At 54.4% G+C, this 23,287-nt stretch overlaps 1 protein-coding gene across 6 annotated transcripts; it reads right to left on the reverse strand.

Annotated features, from left to right (window-relative positions):
• Nucleotides 1-798: 798 nt before the first annotated feature.
• Nucleotides 799-23,237, reverse strand: RAPGEF3 (Rap guanine nucleotide exchange factor 3). Of its 6 annotated transcripts, none has more exons than XM_085313850.1 (27): nt 23,069-23,237; nt 11,827-11,880; nt 11,237-11,343; nt 10,943-11,064; nt 10,546-10,720; nt 10,019-10,103; nt 9,742-9,802; nt 9,333-9,409; nt 9,018-9,164; nt 8,487-8,596; nt 8,093-8,181; nt 7,175-7,253; nt 6,772-6,922; nt 6,576-6,658; nt 6,127-6,166; nt 5,876-5,957; nt 5,596-5,742; nt 5,217-5,314; nt 4,769-4,894; nt 4,466-4,647; nt 4,273-4,363; nt 3,650-3,700; nt 3,154-3,241; nt 2,634-2,698; nt 2,213-2,267; nt 2,017-2,088; nt 799-1,211 (listed from the first exon to the last, which is right to left on the reverse strand). In XM_085313850.1, exons 1-27 carry the CDS (start codon nt 23,207-23,209, stop codon nt 871-873), a joined length of 2,919 nt encoding a protein of 972 aa, XP_085169976.1. In that variant the 5' UTR covers nt 23,210-23,237; the 3' UTR covers nt 799-870. The 6 variants fall into 6 exon arrangements, with proteins under 6 accessions (XP_085169976.1, XP_085169977.1, XP_085169978.1 ...); XM_085313851.1 differs by having other exon boundaries at nt 986-1,198; XM_085313852.1 differs by lacking the exon at nt 2,213-2,267 and having other exon boundaries at nt 1,108-1,198.
• Nucleotides 23,238-23,287: the final 50 nt, after the last annotated feature.

Genomic DNA, 23,287 nt, shown 5'->3' on the forward strand with positions numbered 1-23,287 from the left:
GCTGCTGGGGCCATGCAGCTTCCCGGAGGCTGGGGACAGGGGACAGAGGATGCAGCCAGTACATCCCAAGGACCAAGCAGGATGGAGGGGAGGGAAGGGTAGGTCCCCTCTGGGGCATGGATTCATAGAGTTAACACAGGGCAAGAGGGTTTGTGAGGTACAGGAGAGCAGCAGGACACAGGAGTGGCTTTGCACTCCTCTGTGCAAACTTGTTTCCTGCACACTCCAGACACACACACACTGTTCCATATTCCCATTTGCTGTGCCCTGTCCCCAGGAGTTGTGCAGGTGCTGAGCCCAGTGAGCTCACTGTGCCATATCCTYTCCTCTGCCCCAGCCTTTGCAACTGGCTCCAGAGCCTCTTAGGACCAGCTCCATCACTGTCTGCCTGTTTCCACAAGCCTTCAATGCTGGAGCATCAAAAATGGGCTGCAGTGCTGCCACYATCCCTGTCTGCTGATGGTGCACATGCCAGTGCCAGGGGCTTTACCCCCTGTCACCGTACCACGATGTGCAGCCACAGATCCCCTGGGTGGCTGTAGCTCCCAACAGCACAGCAGCACGAGTGAGGCCCTGATCTCATCCTGCATGGCTTCATCCTGACAGAGCTAGATGTACTAATCCCTGCCCACAGGGAAGCTCTGGCTCAGGTCCCCTCACTGAGGAAGGGGCATCTTCCAGCCCCAGCAGCTCTGGGGCAGGCAGCATCACGAGGCAGCCAGGGCTCCTCCCTTCCCCACTGTGTGGCTAGTACCATGGAGTGAGATTGCAACATGGAGGAGAAAGGTGAGTGCAGCCTTGCGTACAAAAATACCTCTATTGCTCACTGTGTGAGGGCCTCTGACCCTGCTGTCCACGGCCTTCACCTGCTCACAGCCCACAAGGGCTCCTGTGCTGCCTTGTGGCGCTGGGCCTGGCGCCTGCAGTCAGCAGCGTAACCAAGTGCAGGCTGCTCTCGGCCAGCTCCAAAGCAGCCCTGCGCCCTGCGCTGCCGGGAACGGAGCTGCAGGGCCACCCTTGCTGCCAGCAGACATGCTGCTGCATCCCTGCTCCGGGTCCCCTCTGGCCCTCCTTCCCTGTCAGGACTCCAGGTCTCGTGAGAGCCGCAGCAGCTCCTTCTGACTGTCGATGGCTTTCAGGTGCTGCAGATAGGCCCATGTAGAGACAGGGCTCCGCACACTCAGGGATTGCTCGGAGCCTGTAACAGAGAGCTGAAATCAAAGCCGGGCTAATATCTCTTGCTGGGCTCACCAAGCCTCCAGCATCAACACCAGCTTAGCTCATCTAGCCCCCTGTATCACCTTTGGCTCAGCTCACAAGCTTCCATCCATTGCTTCTGGTTTGACTCATCAATCTGCCTTCATCCCCTCCAGTTCATTTCACYGATCCCTTTTAATCACTTCTGGCTCAGCTTGCCAATCCCCCTCCATCACTTCTGGTTCAGCTTGCAGATTCCCCTCCATTGCCTCTGGCTTAGCTCACCGATCCCTGTCACCTCTTGCTTAGTTTATTGATCCCCCTCCATTTCCTCTAAATTGGCTCATTTAACCCCCTCCATCACTTCTAGGACCTCAGTGGGGCTGAAGGGAGAAGGGGCAGGAGCAAGGAGGAACAGACTTGCACCAAGGGACAAAATGATGCACCCAGCTGCTGCGTATGGCCAGAGCCGTACAGTGTGGTTAGACCACGCAGGCATGTAGGAAATGCTGACTGAGTCTCCCTTCAGCGTGAGAAGGTGCAGACTGGTGTCTCCATCTAGCAACATGTGAGCCACAGACTCACGTTGCTCAGAACAGCAGGGAAAGGGAGCTCAGCCTCCATCCCTGGACACCAAAAGCACCCAGTCCWGTTTTCTCCCACTGCAATGAGGCTGATGCTCTTGGGGGGTCCCCATGGGACTCCACCATGCAAGGGCACATATTTCCCTGGGCCAGCCTCATCTGGCCATGTGCAGCCCTAAGCAGAGGGAGTCTCCTATCTCAGTGGTCAGAGAGGATCATCAAGCTCAAGCCGTACATGTGGAGATCCTCACGGCTTTGGGGTCCTCCAGTCGGTGTGGGGAGCGACTCCGCAGTGGGGAGATTGGAGCTAGGTACAGAGAGAGAGAAGAAGCTTAGCCACCTCCCCAGAGCTGCCCTATTCTCCTGCCCAACTCACTGCCCTCACCCATGGGTGATGCCAGCCCAGCCTGACCCCTTGGGTGAGCACTCACCATGCATGTGGCCCCGGCAGCGCTGCAGGATGCGTACAGTCTTAGCCATCATGTGCTGTGGGCAATTCACAAAGGTCACTTCCTGCCACTTGGCATCATTTTGCTCCCAGGCTGGTAAAACACAGTCCCCTCTGACTTTAGTAGTGGATGTGGCTGCCTCATGCCCTCTGTGAAGGACAGCGACTGGAAGCCAGTCCTGGGTGCTGCTGTACCATCCCCTTTCTCTGACAAGCACAGGGCCAAGGGGTCCAGCTCCTAGGGGACTGCACTAAGGCCACATAGATGCTCTTGATCTGCCTCCGAAGGGAGGTTGTGCAGGGTGCACATCCCAGAGACAGGATGACAGGCAGGTCCCAAGGCCCTCAAAGGGTGGAGGGGATGGGACCTGCCCTCCAAGGGGGAGCAAAACTACCTGACTCACCATCTTCTCAAAGTTGATGAGATTTTCAGCCAATGTGCGGTTGCCCTCATGGATGAATGTCATATCTGTGGGTGAAATCTTGGGATCAGACTGAGCCCAGGGCTTGGCTTCCTGATTGCATGTTGCTGCGGCCAGGGTCATAATGTATGACCCCAACTTTTGGCTTGCAAAGAGCAGGCAGTGATGGAGCCACAGGCTCAGTCCTCCCTAAAGCAGTGTCCCATGCAGAGAAGAGGCTGTGTTTTGCAAGATCACCCCATGGGATGGAGATCAGTGCCCTGGTTGTGGCTAGTCTTTGGGCCCAATGGATGAAGACCCTTCATCTGGGTCTAGGAGGTACTYGAGCCTTTCCCATCAGCCCCAGTGCCAAAGGGACCTAGACACTCAGGAGAGCTGGATGCAGGCTAAGGGTTACTTGTAATCCCAGCCCAAACTACCTCCACTGCACCCCCAACAGAGGACCTGCAGCCCTGCTTTCCCTCCTGCTCAGTGCTCACACATCTAGAACTGAGTTACCTACCTTTGAGAAGAAGGGGCACGAAGGGGATGATGGGGGGGCTCAGCTTGGCGACAGCCAGCCGATAGACCCTGTGGTTCCATGAGGGGTCCTGAGGACAGAGTGGGATTTCAGCATGGGGTAGGCAGAGACAGAGCCCCAACCGCAGGCTGCCCACAGCCCTGGGTGCAAAATGCCTCCGGGGAGGGACATATGTAGGAGAGGAGACCTTCAATATCCTGAACAAGCATGTCTCAGAGCCTGGGGRGAAAGGTGGGGCACTGTCTCCCTGGTGTGTCTGTCCCAGTGACCCCATGTGTTTTGGGAAGTGAGGGCACAAGGGAGCCCCAGCAAGTGTGGGGAGATTGGGATGATCCTGCCCCCTTTTCTGGACACACAACCCAATCCTGCTCTGGTCCCTGGTCCTCTGAACCCTTACCCAAAGCCTGCATGGGAACATGCCTGCTCTGGCTCAGMCTCTGTGTGGGAATGGTGAAGGGAGGGAAAGGGCCAAACTCACCAGCATCCGCTCCAGCGCTGAGTGCAGCTTCTTGATCTTGTGAGGCAGCCTCTGTGCAGAGAGAGGGTCATGAACATCCCAGCCCCAGCACCCTGGCTCTCCCACCCTCAGAGCTGTGGCTCCCACAAGGTCATGATGGAGGAGAATGTGCCTATGGGTGGTGGCAGTATTTGGCTGAGGTTCAGCCTGGGCACCACCAGCAGGAAGGCTGGGATCCCAGTGTAATGCCTTCGAGATCTCCAGAGATCTCCCGGTTTTCATCCCCTGGAACAACTATCTCTGGGTGCTAGGCTCTGTGACCCCACTTGCTCTGGGCACTTATTAGGAGCTGTAGATTTGGAGCTGATTTCTACCTTGGTCTGTGGGATTTGGGCCCTGGGCTGAATAGCTAACCAGCTATGTTGTCTGATCCTGTCTCTCTGCTCAGTGGGTAATACATTCCTTTTCCTTAGCAGATCTCTCACTCAAAACTTCTGGGGTATAGGGTTGGACCCCCAGCAAGCTGGTCAGGCCAACGCCTTCACCCCTTGCCAAGGCCAGGGGACACAGATCTCTCACGACAGAGTGTGGTGGACTTTGCAGGGCCACTCTGAGCCCAAAGGAGGGCTGTCATGGCTGGTTACCTCCCAGGTCTTGGCAAGGCGGCTCACGGCTGTGTTGCTCACACCAAACATCACCGCAAAGAAGGAATTCAGGTTCTTCTGCTCCTTGAGGCTGCAAACAAGGGCAGAATCGGTCAGAGCACATGGGAAGCTATCAAGTTGCCCTTGCAAGTGCCCTTGCCATGCCTTGGGGCATGGGCAGCGAGGCACTCACTGTGCAGCCAGCTTGATGAACTTGCGGAGGAGCTGGGCTCGCCTGCCCACCTCGGGGCAGAGGCACAGCTCCGTGGCCACCCAGTACTGCAGTTCATTGAAGCGCCGCATGACTCGCTCCAGGTTGGCTGTGGTCACATCATGAAACTTCTGTGGCCTGACGATGTAGTGGATCATTTCCACCTGCAGAGCCCAATGCCATTGCTGAGGCTAGCTGGGGTGCCACACTGGGTGCAGGATGGGCATCCTGAGAGCCAGGGTACAGGGTGAAGGTGTTTTCCCCCAGGCCACACACTGCCCTTACCTGGTGGATGCTCTTGAAGAGGTTCCAGTCATAGTCCGTGAGATGGCTGGCCAGATCTTTAGAGCTGATGAGGTCCAGTGTTTCTGAGGAACCAGTGCTGGGCCCCAGCTGCTCAGGATGGGGGATCTATGCACAGGAGAGAAGATACCCAACCCTCCTGCAGTTAGCAACTGCAACAGGGAAGACAAGGACAGCTCCTGCCTGGGGAAGAGGATGAGGGATGGATGAACATCCCTAGCCCTGAGCACTAAGGAGACACGACAGCCACAAACCTCACTAGGGAGAGCACTGGCACCTGATGGCCAGCCCTACCTGCAATGTCACCCTTCCCCTGTGCTGCTGCAGCTGGGGTAGGGTCCACAGCATGCCAGGCCRGTGCTGCCCAACCCTGGACTCCCCCTGAGGTGAGCTGCCATGTCAGCTCTTCCTGCACAGCTGCAGCACTCACCAGGCTGCACAGCTCCTCCATGCTCACGGCAAAGAGCCTCTCATTGAGCCCCAGCGATGTGAACACCCCCACAGCATCCATCTGCAGCCCCACTTTATCTGCAGGAGAGAGGACAGTTGGTGCTGGGATGCAGSTTGCTCCCAGGCAGACAGCTGAGAGGGACCGGTGACCAGCTCCTGGCACAGCCRGTGCCAGCCCTGCCAAGAGCAGAGGAGAACAGGGCAGATCCTGGCCAAGCACCGTGCAAATGCTGCCTTCACTCCCTACAGGAAAAACCTGCAGGTGGAAAGAAACACAGCAGCAGCCCACGGTGCATTTGCAGCTCTCTGTTGAGAGGAGAGACTCTGAGGACATGGCAGCCCTGGGAGATCGGGCTCACCTCCAGCTGAATTAACCTTCACCAGGATGTGCTCGCCGTCTTGGCCGAGCTTGGGGGTAAGGGACCGGAGGATGTCCCGCACTGAAGCGTTCACAGGCAGCACCGTGATAAGGCACGAGTGGTCAGGTCTGTAGATCTCATAGGGCACTAAGGAGAGAAAGGATTTTAGTGGGAACCACAGGCTGCAGCCACTGGGGTTGTTGCAACCATCGAAGAGGGGACTGCCACCCTCCAGCGGGGACAGTCCCCACAAGCACACACATGTGTGCATGACCTGTACCTTTGTCCTGAGCTCTTAAGGCACAGCTACTGTTCAAAATTGCCTCCTCCTGGCTTGCAAACCAGTTCACAGAGCTCCGAGCCTGGGGTCAAGGTGGGAGAGAGAAGGTCAGTGCAGGGTGCTGTTTCAGGCCCCTTTGCCATCCCACTAGTCATCCCTCTTTCAGGGGCACTGAGGTGGGAAGGGMAGCAAGGACCCAGTTCTCCAATTCTCCACCTTGGCACCCACCAGTTTGCAGGGCTGTCCCTTACCTTGGGCTGGGGAGAAACGCTGCCATCTCCGTTCTCCAGCCTGCACAGAGAGGAGTAAATGTGGCATTAGAGCCCAGGAGACCACACGTGGTGCTGCAGACAGAATCAGGTGCTGCATAACACTGGAGAAGAACCTGCAGCCACCAGGATACGGGGTGCCAACAGTATCCAGTGAATATTCCTGCACCGCAAAGCACCAGTGAGTCTTAGTGGTGGGAAACCTTGGTGCTGGGCCCAGTGATGCCTGAGAGCTATCAGTGCCATGCCAATGTCAGATGTTTGCACTGCAAGCTTGTCTGGCTTGCTAAAAGCTCAGCCCCAAAGAAAATGGAATTCCTTATGGCCTCCAGAGGTGCAGGATCCAGAGCACATGGACATCAGTGGTGGCACTGGGGTACAACCACGCTCTGTTTCAGATGGGAATCCCCGTCCTTCTCCAGTGGACTCACGGTCTGGGCCGCCGGCGGTCCTGTGCTTGCTCCTGGATCATCCCACCCAGGCGAGGGTCCTGGCTTGCCAAGTCTGCAAGACTCTGTGGGAGGAAGGTGCCCGGCACTCAGTATGGCATGACCATGGCCCAGTGCCTGTGGGAACCTGCYGCACAGCACAAGCAGGCTGGGGAGCTCTCTCCTGGCCCTGTGGTACCTGCAGCAAGGCCATGGTGCTGCGGTCGCCCTGCAGCAGACGCCCGTAGAGCAGCACCCACTGGCTCACCAGCCGCAGGATCTTCCGACGCTTGTGTAGGGAGTAGGTGGCCTTCTCCTGCTCCGAGCCCTCCAGCGGCTCCGCGCGGAAAGTGGGACGAGTCAAGGGGGTCACCACTGACAATATGGGGCTTGGAGATGATAGGGCAGGGGAGAAACCCCCATACACCAAGAGGAGAGGTGAGGGAAGTGCTCTGTGTCTGAGCAATCTGGGGTATTTGGGGTTCTCCTGGATTCCACCAAGGTCGCACTGGGGAGACAGGGACCAACCTTAACTGTCCCAGGCAGGGGAATGTGTGCCATGGTACAGACCCCCAGACCTCCCTTTGGTCACAGAAGGATATTGGTGCAGCAAGGCTCTGCAGAGCTGTGAGGTCGGCATGAACACGGTGTATGTCAGCAGGAAATCCCCCAGCAGGGTATCTGGAAGAGACCAAACCAGTCCCTGTTTATGTTTCACAAAGCCCAGTGAGCTGTGGCAGGACTAGGCATGCTGCAAGGAGCACGGCAGTCATGGCCAGGCAGCTCTGCTGGCTAGGAATGAGTCACCCAACCCCCGCTGGGATTGGGACAGCCATGGTCTTCTCTCCATGAGGACTGTGCTCTCAGTCTTGGACATAGGCCTTGTTTGCTCCTAAACACTGAGGAAAGGGTTAGCAAGAATGTGAGCTTATTGGAATGAAAAAACTAAAGATATACAAAAAGTTCAGCAGACTTCATTTGGAAAAGAGCTCACAAAACAGCCTTTGATGAGGCTAATTCAGAAGCACTCATTTTTTACTCACTGGAGACACCTCCTGGTTTCTATCTCACCCTATTTTTGCTCCTCTCTAAAAGGCAGAAGGAATTGAAGGGAAGCGATCCACAGGCTCCAGAGCAGCTTCCCACTCCTGGCCTGAATTTAAGGGTGAGAGAAATGGCTTTTTTGATTGAACTCTCATAAAACTGATGACTTTGGAAACAAGTCAGAGACATGAGCAGATAAGGGAGGAGCAGAGGAGAGAGCTTAAAGCAAAACCAAAGCAGAGGCAAAATCTGCAGTTTTGCCACGGCCAACCTGGGCAGCACCAGCAGAGAGAGGGTCACAGCCCCTTGTCAACTGGCTGCACYCTCAGCCATCCCCACCAGGCAGCCCTGCTCTGCACCAGTCCCCAGTCCAGTCCTCTGCCCCAGCACCTTGCCCAGTGTGAGTGGGTCTGAGCCCTGGCCCAGCTTTATCTGGAATGTCTTCCCCCAGGTAGGGGATGCAGATGCACACGTACCCACAGGGTCGTAGAGTGTTGCATCAAGCCTCATGAACTCCAGAAGATGCTCGAGGATCTTTTCGGGGGTCCCAGCCATCACTGAGTACCTGGTGGGCAGAGCACAGGGTACATCAGGCAGCCCCATGGGAAGGACACAATGCTGCAGCTGTATGCAGGGTCACCACAAAGTGCCASTCAAGGCCAGCTAACTTGGCCAGCTATCCCTGTTGCCTCTCTGGGGACAGAGTCCTCCCAGAAGACTCCTCCAAGGGAAGGTGGATAGTGACTGCAGTGCTMGCTTAGAGATGGGCTGTGCCAGCAAGGGGCAGGGGAACAGGTAGCATCAGCTGGGAGCTCTGCAGRGACACATCCCTAGCCCAGGCAAGGAGGGACAGGGACAGACCACTGTTACCTACTGCTCCTTGCCACCGCTGACTGACTGCTGCCACCCTGCAGGTTTTTCTGTAGGATAAGCACCACCTTTCCATGCTCCTTCAGACGCATGGTGTTGGCCTCAACATCCTAGAGAGCAAAACCAGCCATGAGTGCGAGAAAGAGATGACAGGCTCTGGGACCCTGAACCATCCTTCCATCTCCCAAACCATGGCACAGGGCTGCAGAGGGGATTGCTTATGGCCTCCTRCACCCTGCACTGAACTCTGTTAGCATTGCCTGGGGGCTGGTACACCAAACCCAGCATGAGCGGATATCCTGGGTTGGGGGTACCAGGTGATGCCAGTCCAGCTGGGTGCACCCAAAAAAACACATTAACAAACAGATGCAGGAGAGAAGTTGCTCGAGGAYGTGCCCTCCACGGGGCCCTGGAGCTGGGAGCACTACAGCCTGCGTGCATCCCTCAGCCTTAGGAGAAGCATGACATGCCTCAGATCAAACAATGTTGACTTGTCTAGGGTCTTGTTGACCCTGAGGGCTMCATGTCTACCTTGAGGATGCGGTTGAAATCCTGCTTGTCCACACGGAGGAAGTGGCAGTTGTCCTCCCGCAGAATGATGGTGGCTGCACGGGGTGCATCGTTCACTAGTGCCAGCTGCCCAAAATCATCSCCCTCGTGCAGGGTGGCCACCAAGCCCTGGGGAGGGCAGGATGRTGAGGAACAGGATGAGAGCCCTCATCCCCACTGTGGACCAGCAAAGCTGTGTGTCTAGAGAGCCCTGCTCCACTGGCATCTGGGCACAGCGAGGAGTGGATGGGCCTAGGGAGTTTTGGTGGCTGCTGCGCAGGGCAGGGAACCACGTACCTTGCCGTGGGTGACCACGTTCACTGAGCCCTTCCAGATGATGTACCATGATGTGCCTTTATCTCCTTGGCTGAACACTGCAGAGAAAATTGTGGTGTCCAGCACTTGAACAGGGGAGCCCCTGARCATCCCACACAGGACTATGAGGGGATCAGCCCTCCTCAGCCATCCCATCCTGGCAAGCTCCAGGACCCAATCCAGCCGATGCAAATGTGGCAGATGCTTTAGTACCCTCCACCTCTGGTCCACGAAGGTCCAAAAGTTGCTGCAGGACATCAGGAATGTCTGCAGCTGGTGGCATTAGCTTCAACCATTCATCCTTAGCAGGGACCCCTTTCCTAGATGCCATCCAGCCCTGCACCCTCTCCTTTCCTGAGCTAACGCTGTGTGACGCTTGCACGATACTCACGCACGGTGCCTGCCCTCTGGTGTGACTCGAACATCATCACGGACGCCAGCTCCCGCTTCACCTGCAGTGAGAGGTGCCCACCCTTAGTGGCACTCTGGCCTGGAATTGAGTGAGGAGGGAACATGTTTGGGCAGCGGTGAYGGGGGCAGGAAGGGATCCTGGAGTGGTTGGAGAAGGTAGAAGGGGAGAGGAGGTAGATGCCCAGATGCTGTGGGAGGTGATGAGACATAGTAGAGTTTGGGGRTAGGGAGGTGGAGCACAGCATGGCCACACTCACCGAGTTGGAGAGATGAGCTACAGCCTTTATGTGTAGGAGCTCCTCAAATATGAGCTCTAGCTCATCCTCTGTGCGCTGAGTAGGCCTGGAGGAAGAGCAGGAGTAAGTGGCTGTCTGGGATCCAGCTTTGCAGAGTACAGCATCCCAGGAGGAGGCTGTGCACCTTCTTCATGCCATGTCCAGGGCACAGCCCTGTGCAAATGCCCTTCTCCAGACACAACCTGGTGGCAGGGCAACCTTTTCTCTCCCTGAGGTACTGTCCAGAAGGTGCCTGGGGGTCTGAAACCAGAGGCACTAAACACCCTGTCTGGGTACCACTGGGCTCCTGCTGTGCTCTGTGATTCTCTGAGCCATCTGACAGCCTAAAAGGAAATACTTGGGTTACCCTGCACCCCAATCCTGTGCAGAAAGCCTTCCCTTGAGCCTTGTTCATGGGAGCTTTTGGAATATCCAGCCCCTGGAGCTAAGTGGGGTCAAAATGGGCCTTGTGTCCCTTTCCGGGCCCTCAGGGGAGCCCAGACACTCACGGTTTGCGCAGAGCCATGGTGAGCAGTGCGTCAGGGCCCAGCTGGGCCAAGAAGGTCAGTGCCTCCAGCAGCTCCTCTGCATCCCGGAGCCCATTGCCAGGTTCRGGGCTCAGTTCCAGTTCAGCGAAGCGATAAAACTGGGTGTCCTTGTCCTGGAAATGCCACTCCTGCTTCACTGTGGGGAGAAGAGCATGTGAACTTGGCTGTGCCTGGTGCCACRTGCATGGCCAGGTGGACACTGCCAGGCATGTGTGCCACGGGAGAYGCTGGCAGCCTGCAGAGCTTGGGGYACCCYAATGTATCCWGCTTGCCTTGCTCTTGGTACCCCAACCCACATCTCCACCTAACCCAGAGAGACCTCAGCACCGTGTGGGGCACTGATGCTGCCCAYGCTTACCATGTGTGAGGACTCCTCCGTCCACCAGCACCTGGCATACGCCGATGGCCTGGCTCCGTGTCTGGACAGCAAGCCCTGCGCTCAGCAGCCAGTCCACCAGCTCCTTCCCAGAGCAGCACTGCCTGGAAGAGCAGACAGCATGAGCAGGGCACTGGCAAGCCCCTGCCTTTGATGGGAAAGGTAAATCCTGCCATCCTTGGATGGCTCCTGGGGATCAGCAGTGTCGGGCCCCTCACCACAGCCTGGAGCAACCTGTGATGCTCCCCAGCACTGTCTGGGTGCTGGCTGTCCCACCTGTGGTGCCGCAGGTGATGCTTGTGGTCACGGATAAGGCCAGGACAGGTGATCACGAGGTGGCTGAAGAGGAGCTTCCCAGCTCGCCAGATTTTCTCTGAGGATGCCTGGAGGGGAACAAAGATACATGGTTTGCAAAGGAAATGAGAGCCCCCCTGCGCATTCCCCCTTGTGATGAGGACATGGTGAGGGAGGTGCAGATTGACTTCTCCAAAACATCACAGGGTTTGTCCCCTCAGGTAGGATTTGCAGCCCATGACACTGGGGATTTGCTAGCCCAGGTGTCACTGGGGCTAGCAGCAGAGAAATGTGTTTTGTATCAAACATCCCCCAAAATCTTGCCGAAGGTGTGATACACCTGCGTGTACATACCAGCATGGCAAGATCTCCATTCCCAGTCCCTAGCAACAGCCAAGCCCAAGGGAATGACCAGCCCAAAGCTAGACTGCTCTGAGCTGAGGACCTTGTAGCATTGAGGTGCTCTAGTCCTGTCCTCCCATCACAGCTTTCAAGGTATGTTTCTCTACCCCAACATCCCTCATACGCAGGTCCCAAACTCCTGCCCTTGTGGATTTTCCCTGCCAACACACCTGGGTAAGGCTGTGTCCATAATCCAAGGCAGATTCGCTGTCCAAAATTGGGGTCTGGAAAAAAAAGAAGCGGATTGGTGGCTGTGGGGTCACAGCCATTCTCCTCCAGTGTCCTGCATGCCCCAGGAGGGCTCCTGCTTCCTTCAAGGCACTCAGTTCCTAGATACATGGCTTCTCATGAAGGACACGAGCTTGACAGGACATGGGCTGAGCTCTCAGATCAGCCCCTGTGAGGGTCATTCATATAGAGATACTTGAGCACCCAGGAAGGAATTAGCAAAGAGGTGTGGTCCTGCTGAAGTGGTTTTTGGGGCAAAACCATGCCAGGACACCAGATCACTGTTTGGGTCACCCCAAGGGTGTGCCTAGCCATTACCCCCCCCCCCCCCCCCCCCCAAGAAATATTGTGGGAAGAGCAAGAAATAAGGTGCTTCTTGTAGTAGGTAATGACTTCCTTGGCCCAATGGAGGTTGCATTGATAGACATGTCCTCTACACACTGACCTAAATGTTTTTTGATTCTCTTTACACTTTTGGCCTCCACAACACCTTCTAACAATCAGTTCAATGCCAAGAAAGTACCTCCTCATCTTGCTTTAATCTGCTCCTTTCAGCAGCTGTGAGCAGCTCTCTGGCTCAAGGCTTTCCAGGCCCCTAAAATCCTATTCCCAGTTGCCCCTTGCAGGTACCTCCTGGCCAACACCTCCTCCCAGGACATGCAGCTTGCTCCTTGGCTTCATTTCATTCAGACGGGTCCAGATCACCTAATGATGCTCTACAAGGCTGTCCTACCCCTCTGCTCAGCACCCTCCTCACCCCATGCACATTTCTTAGTGCCTTTTTATACTTGCCACAACTTACCATGGTCCCCTGTAAGGATTTCCTGGCTACATCTATTCCTGTTTGACAGCAATCCTCTCTGGTAGCTGCTTTTGGAGACAGGCAAGGTGTAATATCTCATTACCAAGAACTCTCCTTGCTAGTCAACACGGCATGGCTGCAAGCCTGTTAAGGGTCTGCAAGTACTGTTGTCAGCCATGCTTGCAATCACATCGCAGAAAACAATCAATCATCAGGCTTGTTTGAGATTTTCCACACAGATAGGTATGGGTATCACCATCCCCTGTGGCTGTGCAGATCAGTCCCAACATCCAGCCTTGCAGCAGTGTCTCAGTGTTACTGAATCCAACTCCTGTTTGCAGGCACAGACCTCTTTTCCTTGACAGACCAAGTACTGYCCCCAACTTGCTGCCTTACAGCAGGGAGGCTGTTTCAGCAGTCTGGGTCTCAGGTTAAATAAGGTGCTTCTTGCATTTACAACCTCTTCAACCTGCTCTTTTTGTGCCGTGCTGTTAGCTGGCCATCCCCTTCCCCAGGACATTGCTTTGTAACTTTGTGCTTGACGTACACCAGATGCTGCAATCATACAGGCAACAACTTGCTCCCAGCCAGGCTCCCAGCCCGGCCCTTGGCTCTGCTCGTTTAACTGCTTCTGTTAGCTCAGCTGGTCCAGGCAATGATGCCCATATTCAGGAGGTCAAGTCAAAGTATGACCCAGAGAGCTGTTTTTTTTTTTTTTTTTTTTTTTTTTGGTACCTTACATTGGAACTAGTAGGAGTTTCTAACCACTACATATGGGACCAAGGACTGGTGGGGTCTTTCATCTGCACCAGTACAGCAGTGTGACCAGTGACAGTCCCCTACATGGCACAGCCCTGGTCCCACTGCACATCCCCAGCCCATTAGTTCAGGTTATCCTCAGCAAGTGATGGATGAAGCTGTGGGACATCATTCCAAACAAGGGAAGGATCAGCCACAGCAGAGGAAGCAAAAGGTCCTCTACAACCCCAGCCATGTGGGCTTGTTGCATTCACTTGGCTCTTGCAATGGGGGTCTGCAGCAAAACCTAGGCCAGGGCTCTGCTTGGCTGAGTGCCCCCCACAACCTGCTGCACAGTTGCTGAGCATGGGAGTGACAGCAGGAGGGGGAACATGAGCCCTGGGGACCCAGAAGTCTGGCCGAGCTGCCCTGCTAGACAGCGATGTGCTTTCTCATGGCACAAGCAAAGGGAGAGTCTCTGGACAGCAGATCAGTCCATGCTTTTCTCACAGCATCCTGCACCATGCTGGAGGTCCCCCAGAAGGAAAGCAGTGACCTGATTGCACTCATGCTCTGGGAAACACTTCCCAGGTCCTCTGGGCAATTACAGAGCCGCTCTAGCCCTTCTGCAAGCTGGCATGAAGCGCTGCTGCAGACGTGAGTGTGCAGTGGTGCAGACCCAGCTTTTGGACACATTTCCTCATATCACGTACCCGGGTTCCTCTCCCCTCGACATCATTTCACTTGTTTCCTTTGGCTCCCGCAGTGCTGCTTTATGATGTTTTGATTGCCGCTGTGGAGAAACGGCGGCGGGGGCAGAGGGCTGATGGCAGGCGAAGTGCGCAGTGAGAGTGGCAGCAGCAACAGCAGAACAAGACTCTGTGCTGAGTCCTTCCGGCAGCAGCCCCACAGGATGCTCGGGCAGAAGCCCCAGAGGACAACAGGCTGGCTGCCCTCTGAGGCTGCCACAACAAATATCTCCAGACTCAGCACATCCATAAATGCCTCTTCACAAACTGGTCAGCCTCCATCCGAAAGGCAGTTACACTTCTTATCCCTTCTGGGAAGCTGCTGCAGGACCTGGGGGGCAGGAGCCTTCTCTAAGGGCCACCTAAGCATGTTTGCAGCCAGTCCAGGCTCATCTGCTCTCTACCAGAACAGCCCCAGCTGTCCTCATCCCCTGATGCACATACAAAAAGAAATTACTTTTAGGTCTTTCAAACTATTTTATAAGGGAAGATGAAATAGAGCTGAGGGCAAGCACTGATCCTGCAGTGCCTCCAGATCCCATCTTTCCCTTCACAAGCCCAGAAATCTCCAAACTCCTTGTTTCTATACATCAGTTCAGACTCCTTGATCTTGGCCTGACAATTCACACCTTTCCATATTGCTCCCAATCCCTCCCCATAAGCCCTTTCCATGCTCTGCTTTCCCTCTTGATGGAATAATGTCATGGGGCATCTCGCATTCCTCCCAGGGGACAGGACTGTCCTCCAAAAACCAAGGCAAAGCCCCATCCTTGCTGAATGCAGATGACTGACATATGCCATACAAAACCTCTGCCTGTTTTTTTTTTCCTGTCTCAGCTTAATTTCTAGCTGTTAACTTTATACTAATTTTACTTTGCATGCTGCCAGCCACATTGGCATTACTACAATGTGTCCAACTGGCATGGAAGGGCACTCCCAAGATTAACTCTTCAGACACTACTAAAAACTGCTCCATGGAGCAGCTAGCTGAGCTATCCTGAAGGGAAAACAAATCTGGACCCTGTTCAAAACACTATAGTTACCTCGCAGCATCCTAACATCATTACCACGTGCATACCAGAGACCTGAAAACAAGAAACCCCCCACAGTTATGTTTAATTTCAAAACGGGAAGTCCATTAAAATGAGGAAGCTGGTAGATAAAAGAAGGAAGTTAAAAGACCAAAATTCTTGCAAATAGCAATCAAAGACAGTGTGTTTGAGACGCAGAGCAAACACTTGCCACTTGCAGAGAAGGACTTCAGAAGGATCCACAGAAAGCTAAAGTGGCCCCAGGGTAAGGAGAGGTATTCAGACCTGGAAGGCTTTCTTCCAGTTTTGAAACTGGTTCCAAACGAGAAAGACAAACGCCAGCAGTTTACAGGAAAGGCACAAGAAGGCCTTGAAAAGTTGAAGAAAGAACTTGCAGAGAGCACCTAAGGACCAGATCTCCTGCCAGTTTGTACCACAGCAGATGTTTGGGATCAAGAGCACTCATGGAGGATGAGGTTAGCAAAGGAAGATGATGAACTTTGTGCCTGCATTCACTGTGGACGAGTGCGGGAGGAGTGCCTGCCTAAATCCTTTCTTGCAGGCAACATGCTGCAGGACTGGTCTCAAATGAAGTACTGCTGGAAAAAGGCTATAAACTAAATCATGAAAACAAGCAGCCACAAATCATTAGGGCCTGGTGGTCCCTGGCGTGTAAAGGAAATTGAGAGTGAAACAGCTGAAATACTAAGGATGAATTGTAACCTCTCTCTTCCCTTGGTACCAAAGAGACAGAGGTAGCAAATATGAAGCTATTTTTCCAAAGGATTTCAGAGGAGATTCTGGAAATTACTGACCAGCAAGCCAGAAAGTRTCACCAAACATGTGCTGGATGCAGTCTGCTCAAATGTGCCAAATTCATTGAGAGACTCTAGGTGACCATGAAATACTATGAAAGATCCTCATGAGGCTGAGTTATTGCTTGAAAGATAGACATCAAATAGTGTGAAAAAAAACTCAGCTTAGCCGGAGAAGGCAGGTTGCTGGTGGGGTCTCACGTGAGGGAGCCCTGGAGTAGCAGTGAGCAGAGGGGTGAGGATACTCCAGGGCAGAAGAGAGCAGGGCTGGCTGGAGAAAGGCAGGAGGACCCCAGGGCACTGAACAGCAGGAAAACAGAACAACAGGTAAACTTCAATGCAGAGAAATGTCAGTAAGGTATAYAAGAAGAAAACAAGCCCAAATTTCTCATGCTCCTGGTGACAGGCTCCGAACTGATCTCTGAGGACAGAGATTGCGGCTGTCTCTGAAAATGCGAACTCAGATCTCAATAGCTGTAAAAGACAGCAAAGTGCTCAGAAAGGCCTTCTCCTGGAGGATGCTTGAGTATGACAGAGAGGGAGAGGAGAGGTCCTTTTCAATCTTACTGATTCTGTGATTCTGTGATCTGCAAGACATGGGATGGAGAAGGTGAATAAGAAGCGATTTCCCGCTGTCTCTTGCAACACAAAAAGATGACACCAAATTAAATGTGGAGGACATTGAAAACAATCAACAGCAGGTATTCACAAAACACAGTGCATGGTTAAGCTGTGGTACTCCCTGCCTCAGGGCTCTGTAGATGCTAAAAGTTTATACAGATTCCAGAAAGGATTAGAAAAACTAATGGGAGCTAAAAAAACATCTATCAAAAGTTTGCTACGTGCAAAAATACGAGTCCTAGCTCAGGAAGACTGAGCCACAAGTCACTGGTTGGGAGAGCAGAAGAGAATTYGGAAAAAAATCTTGCTGTTTATTTTCCATTGGCGACTCTTCCCCAGGCAATTCCCTTTGGCCGCTGTCTGCTCCAGTCAGACCCCTGCTCCAACGCAGTACAGCCATTCCCACATTGCAGCTACCTCCTTGCTCATCTTCCTGTGACTTTGACTTCCTCTGCACATCCTTTGTGAGATGTTTATTCATGTAGCTAAGCCTGGAGCTCATCCTTGAATGCTTTTCCCTGTTGTTTGGGCTGCAAATTCCAGGCAGCTTTTGTACCTGGCTGTATGAGAAATGGCAAACTGTTCCCTCTTGCACAGCGCTGAATTCCTCCGTCCAGCCTTTTTTCTTTAAATAGTCCCCTTGTTACTTAAAAATGCACCCTTTGGGAATGGAAAACCCCAGTCAGAGACCTATTTTTTTTGTTCTATTTAATTCAGACTGAATCAACATGTGATGATTTGATCCAATGCTATTTTCTAAGACCAGCTCTTCTTTAAGATCTTTGCCATCTATCAAAGTCAGTCCTAAAATAGCATCACCCTTTTTGGCTCGGGGACTCTCCTGGAGCGATCTGTCATTATGGCTGTCAGGAATAGCTGGGAACTGTCTTTATTAGCAGCATGCACACTCCAGTCTGTGGCTGCAGCCACAGCAGCAGGTCTCAGCCAGGGGGGCTGCATGGACTGGCTGCCAACTGCAAGCGCGCTACGCAGAACGGGTCTCACCTGCCAGATGCAGCTCTGATGGGAGTGTCAGCCCATGCCTCACGGGGCAGGAAATTCTTCACTGCCAGGATGCGTTTTCTATCCTGTCAGCCATGTGAATCTGGCTCTGGAGTCAAAGCTCAGGACTGCCTAAAAAACACGCTGTGTGCACCCAACAGGACTGTTCAACATCTCTTATGGATGGCAAAGTCCTGTAGCCTGTAAGTATTGCTCCCAGCCAAAAAAGCCTTCAGTGCTTGCTCCTCTCTAGCATTCCCTGTCCACAACATCCTCAGCCACTGCCAAAAGGGAGCTTGGAGCAGGCTGACCTCAGCTGGACTCCCTCAGAGCCTCATCTCCCTGTGCCACAGATATTGATGATCCCTAACGGCCAGGTCCCAACCCAATGAGCCTTGCAAGATGCCTTCTACCTCCTCCACTAACCATGTGGACTCCCTGGGGCCCAGCAAGGCACCCATAGCACCCCGTCCTATTCCAAATCCTGTTCCCCATCCTATTCCAAATTCTTCTCCTTTCAATAGACCCTGGATATACTGAGCAACAATGGATATGTCATTTAAAATGATGAAAACMCAAGGGAGCACCCCAGCAGTGCATGCCCTGCCTTCAACCTGTCTCTGCCCCCTCCTAAGYGCTGAAAAACCCAGCCCCAGCAGTTGCCCGTGAATGGCACAGCTCAAACACCTCCACCTGCTCCATCCTSTCACCATCACATCCCAAGCAGGGGACATTCTACTACCCAGGGGCAAGGGACCCCAGAGATTGCATCTGTTTGCAGTCCTTGAGGACATCACCTGGAAATCCTGCAGGGAGCAATGGATATGGGTGCGACTGTGCTGCTGGCTGTGGGTACCCAGGTCCCTATGCTTTCTGCAGGTGACCTTCGAGCATGCCAGGCTGCAGTCCCTCTTCTGATGCCTCCAGAGCCTCCTGTCAAGGTCCTGGCTCCCCTTCTCTTTCCTTTCTGCTCTCCCCAGCCAAGGCTTCAGCACCTTATGAGACCCCTCATCCTCCTCCTGGTCTTCACAACACTGGCTCCCATCACCAGGAGAAGGAACCTGGATGGGGATCTCAGTGCCTGCAGGGCTGTGTCCATCCCCTCATTGGCTCATGGAGCCAAASAGAGACTCTAGGGCATCCCCCAGCTCCCTGAATGCCTGCCGGGAGCTGTTGGGGCTGTGACTGCTCACCCTTTCCAGGCCCCTGGCTCCTCCACCACTGTCCTTTCCATTGGCTATCCCCCATCAGCAGTTGTTTTTCTCCTTGTGTTTCTTTTTCTCCCTGGGCTTTTCCCATCTGAGGATGGGGTGCCAGATTCTTCAGTTAAAAGAAGAGTGACAAAAGGAAAAAAGAAAAAGAAAAAAAATAGCTCCATCACCTGCCGTCCAAGAGCCCAGGTGATTTCCCAGCCCTGCACCATGGGGCCACCTGCTCCTCACCACTGTCTCACCCCACAGTGGTAGGAGTAAGCAGAGAGCACTCCTTGAGCCTGGCTGCACAGCCCTAACCCCAGCTTGTCACCATGTAAATCCAGATGAGTTCTGTTGATACCAGCTCCCATCCAAGCGCTGACCAAGGGGAAAGTGAGATACACGAGGGATGAGGGCTCCTGCATGGCCACATCCCTGAATAAATAACCTTTCATCTCTGCTGCATGTGCTAAATAAATCATAGGCTACCGGAAGCTGAGGGCACCCGTCAGACCTGTTTTCCACACCACGGGCTAAGACAGTTAATGCACTTTGAGCATTAACCCCGAGGCAGGATGAGGGCGATCTTTACTCAGGGTGCTTTCACCTGCACGTAGGTTATCTCAAGTGGAAGATTTTGCAGGGTCCCACATTTATTTCCAGCTGCTTTGTGATGATAGGGGTAATTACAAAGCCTTCTCTATGGAAAAGTCTGCAGCACAGCAGCTGGGGACTCCAGACTGGTGGTGGAGATGGTGGACACCTGCAGTGCAGCAAGATGGCATTTTCTGGGCCAGGTCCTCCTTGGAGGCCATCTGCCTTTTTCTGCCTTTTTTGCTTTGTGCGGCTGCTCACTCTGGGAAGATGGAGAAGGTGTGAGCAAGCCCAGTTCTGGCTGAACAGCAGTGAGAGGGACAGCCTCCATTAAAGCCTCAATTAAGGAAGCCAAGGGCAGGAGCAATTAGCTGCAGGATCCTTCTTTACAAATGAATTAAAGGGGAAAACACCTACCAAGGAGCCTAGGGGAAATCAAACAGCCCTGGCACCTCCTGGCACAGGCAGGAGGGTAATGGAGGTGGACACTCACCGATGGATGCATGGACAGGTGCTCTGCCCTGCACCACCTGCCACGTCGATGGACTGCTGCGAGCCGAGCAGACATTTGCTCACACTTTGCCCGGCTCAGGCTACTCCCTGGCCTGCACCTCTTTTCCTAGTTCTCACTTCTGCAAGACCTCAGTTATCTCCTCAAGCTCTTTCCATGCTCCAGGGCTATTTCCTCCTCCTCTGGGCTGCCCAGACCAGAGGAAGAATCCTGGTCCAAGCCAAGAACCCACACCGGGCATTTTGCAAGGTGCTTAAGAGAGATTGGGGGAGTGAGAGAAAAACAAGTGACTCTACAAATGCAGCAGGTCCCTGGAGACGCTTCCAGGCGGGCCACTCTACYGCTGCAGCTGGGACATCGCGACTTACTCACTGTACAAACTTTCTCCAGCCTCGTGACTGCCCCGTGGAACAGGAAGCGCTCTGGCAATTGTAGAGCAAATGTTTGCAAATCTGAGCCAGGCTGTGGCTGGACCACAGAGCTACCTCCTATGGGACCTGGAGGCCAATGTCATCACCTCTGTGCAAAGGCAGCAGCTGGTCCTCTGTATCTACCAGACCCCAAACAGCCCCTTCCCTTTGCCRTCATCCAGCAGACGAGGAGACGCAGAGCGGGGAGGCTTTACCTTGAGGTAGAGGGGCAGAACATCCCACAGTTTTGCTCAAAGCTCACAAGGACAGCAAAGGAGACAGAGAAAAACCTTCTCTGACAGGGATGACAACCCAGAAGGACTTTTCCTGAGTGGCTACAACCCTGGTGGTGGTTCTTCATTGCTGGACCAACAATGAAGAGTTATGAATATCCTAAAAAGTGCTCCCAAAGCATGTTTGCTCCCTAAACCTTTGCCTGCCACGGGTGCTGTGCCATTCCTGGGTCTGTCCCAGGCCTGACTCACAGGATGCCCTCCCCACCCTCACCCCCTGCCTGATTGTCACAGCATCTCAGCCGCTGTCTCCAAACAGCTTCCTAAGGAGTTGCCTGTTTCCATCTTCCTGCTTACGGGACACAGGGGCGCTGAGATCCTGTCTGTCTCCAGAAATCCGGCAGCTGTGGGCGCCCGGCCAAGGCCGGGAGCGACCGTTCCGCGCTCGCGCGCTGCTTTGTTTGGGATCCCGAGGAAAACAACAGGAGCTATTTCAGGCTTTACGGCTCCGGAGAAAGTCCTCGCCCATCCGCAGCCTCCAACAACATGGCAGTGAGCCAGGCTCTTGCTTTCCCCCTTAGACCCCTGCCAGGGAGGGGGACGCTGGAGGACCTGCTCTGTCCCCTCCATGTTTTTGCATGCTCTGGGACCACACAGATGCAGTGGGAGTCTGCCTGGATAACACTTGTACTCAAGCATTGCAATAGTTCTTGGAGGGGTGAAGCACAGAGCTACTTCAGGACGCTGGTTTGCAATGCACCAGGGATGCCASGGAATGGGAACCTGAACTGGAGTCTCGTTGCTAAAACCAGAGCTGGTARAAATCTGCTGGGTACAGGAGACAGGCAAAGAGGTCCCTAGGAGGTGTGAGGCGAAGTCATGGTCAGGAGGAGGAGCTCCCAAGAGCCAGATGCTTGCAGAACTTTGGGGACAAGAGGAGAAAATGTTGCTCCTATGCACAGCCAGCCAACTCTCCCCGTACCTGCTCCCGGCCTGGAGCAGCAGGTACGCTGGGAACACCATTGTACCTGCACATGCTGGGGCAAATCTCGGCTGCTCTCCCACTCCTCGCAAAGATCAGACCCTCTTCCTTCAAGTGACGCGCAGACATACCCATGCATGTGGGAGCTGCCCAGGGAGGTGACATTCCTGCCGTGCTGCACGTGCCACTGCGCYGCGTGTGCCGCGCTGGGGGTGACTGGGGTGCCGAGCTGAGCATTTCCATCTGCATGAGCTCCTGACAGCATTTTATGAGATGTATCCTGGATGGGCATTTTAAAATAGTACCTCTACACTCTGCTGCTTTCCTGAGCTCCCTGGTTTTTGCTACTCTATAAACTGAGTTCCTACAAACTCAAAGAAAACAAGCAGAAGGGAAAAAAAGGAGAAAGCTTTCTTATTTTTAACTTGTGCTACACATAAAAATACTAAAAAGGAGGTTGTTATCACCTTAAAAAAATTACTTTTTTCATTAAAAAACTTTTGCCTTGGGTGCACCTCTAGCTCTTGTCAAGCAGCGTAGGATGGAGAAGGCCTGGAGCAAATAAGCACTGACAGATGTGCGCTCGCACAGCTGGGATGGGTGAATGCGCCTGTGGCCATGCACCACTGTCACCTCCCGGACCAAAGGGGACAGCAAGAGGCCGAGAGTGGGGACTGGATGTCTTTTGCACCCCTTGGGAGGCCAGCAGCTCTTGGCAAGGGGAACCGCACTGACCCCAGGCTGGAGGACGTGATGTCGAGCACTGTCCTGCTGCCAAGCGACAGGTTTTGCCTGTAGAAACAGTCCGACCTGACGGGGAAGGAACATTTTGAACCCTGCGTGCTGCAGAGGCAGAGACGCGGGGACGGCGTTTCCTGTTCACACGCTCGGGGCTCGTGAGCGCTCCTCGACCGCTGCCCAGGCGCTGTGCACTGGAGCACAATAGCACAGGGCTCATTTCATGCCTCGCTGCGAGCTACGCCTGGAGAAGGGGTTAGGGCAGCCGGCTGCAGAAATGTTTTCACTGCACGCCTTGCCTTGCAGCGAGCAAACAAGAGCGGGGGGGAGCAGGGTGCGGGTCACAGATCACAGCCTGGTGCCAGGCCACCTGGAAAGGCAGGCAAAGGCCGGAACTGCCCTGCAAAGGCTTGCCCAGGAAGCGGGTCTGGAGGCTGAGATAAGCTGGCGGGGCCCCACTTGGGTCTCCCAGTGCCTCCACCTTGCTGTGCCCCCCTTTAACCCCCGAACCCCACAGCACCATCTAGTCCTAGCACTGCTGCCAAGCAAAGAACCCCCCCCCCACACACACACCCCCAGGAGATGTTGCAAGGGGCAGTACCAGGGTGGGGAAAGCCACCAGCTAAGGGGGAGGCTCCTTCCCCTCGAGGCCTGACCCTTGGGGCTCCCCGTGGCCAGCAGCCCCGGGCAGCGCTCGGTGTGACCCGCTGTTGCTGGAGCAGGGCTCGGCGCCAGCTGCCCCCCTCGCATGCAGCCCGCACTCACCCAGCGGATGCCCTGGATGCGGGGCAAGCTGCCCCCCTCGCCTTCCAGCCGGATCTCGTAGCTGGAGCTCCGGAACAAGTGCATCTTCTTGAGGAGCACCGAAAGCCGGTTGCCCTCAGCTCCGAGCCCGCCGGGAGGCATCGGCGAGGACGCGCCGGGGCCCRGCTCCAGCCCTGTTCGCCATGTGCCTTGCCTCCTCTGGGCCACCGGAGCGCCTGG

The sequence above is a fragment of the Rhea americana genome, unplaced genomic scaffold, assembly GCF_003343005.1.
Source record: "Rhea americana isolate MKP2758 unplaced genomic scaffold, rheAme1 scaffold_399, whole genome shotgun sequence".
NCBI lineage: Eukaryota > Metazoa > Chordata > Aves > Rheiformes > Rheidae > Rhea > Rhea americana.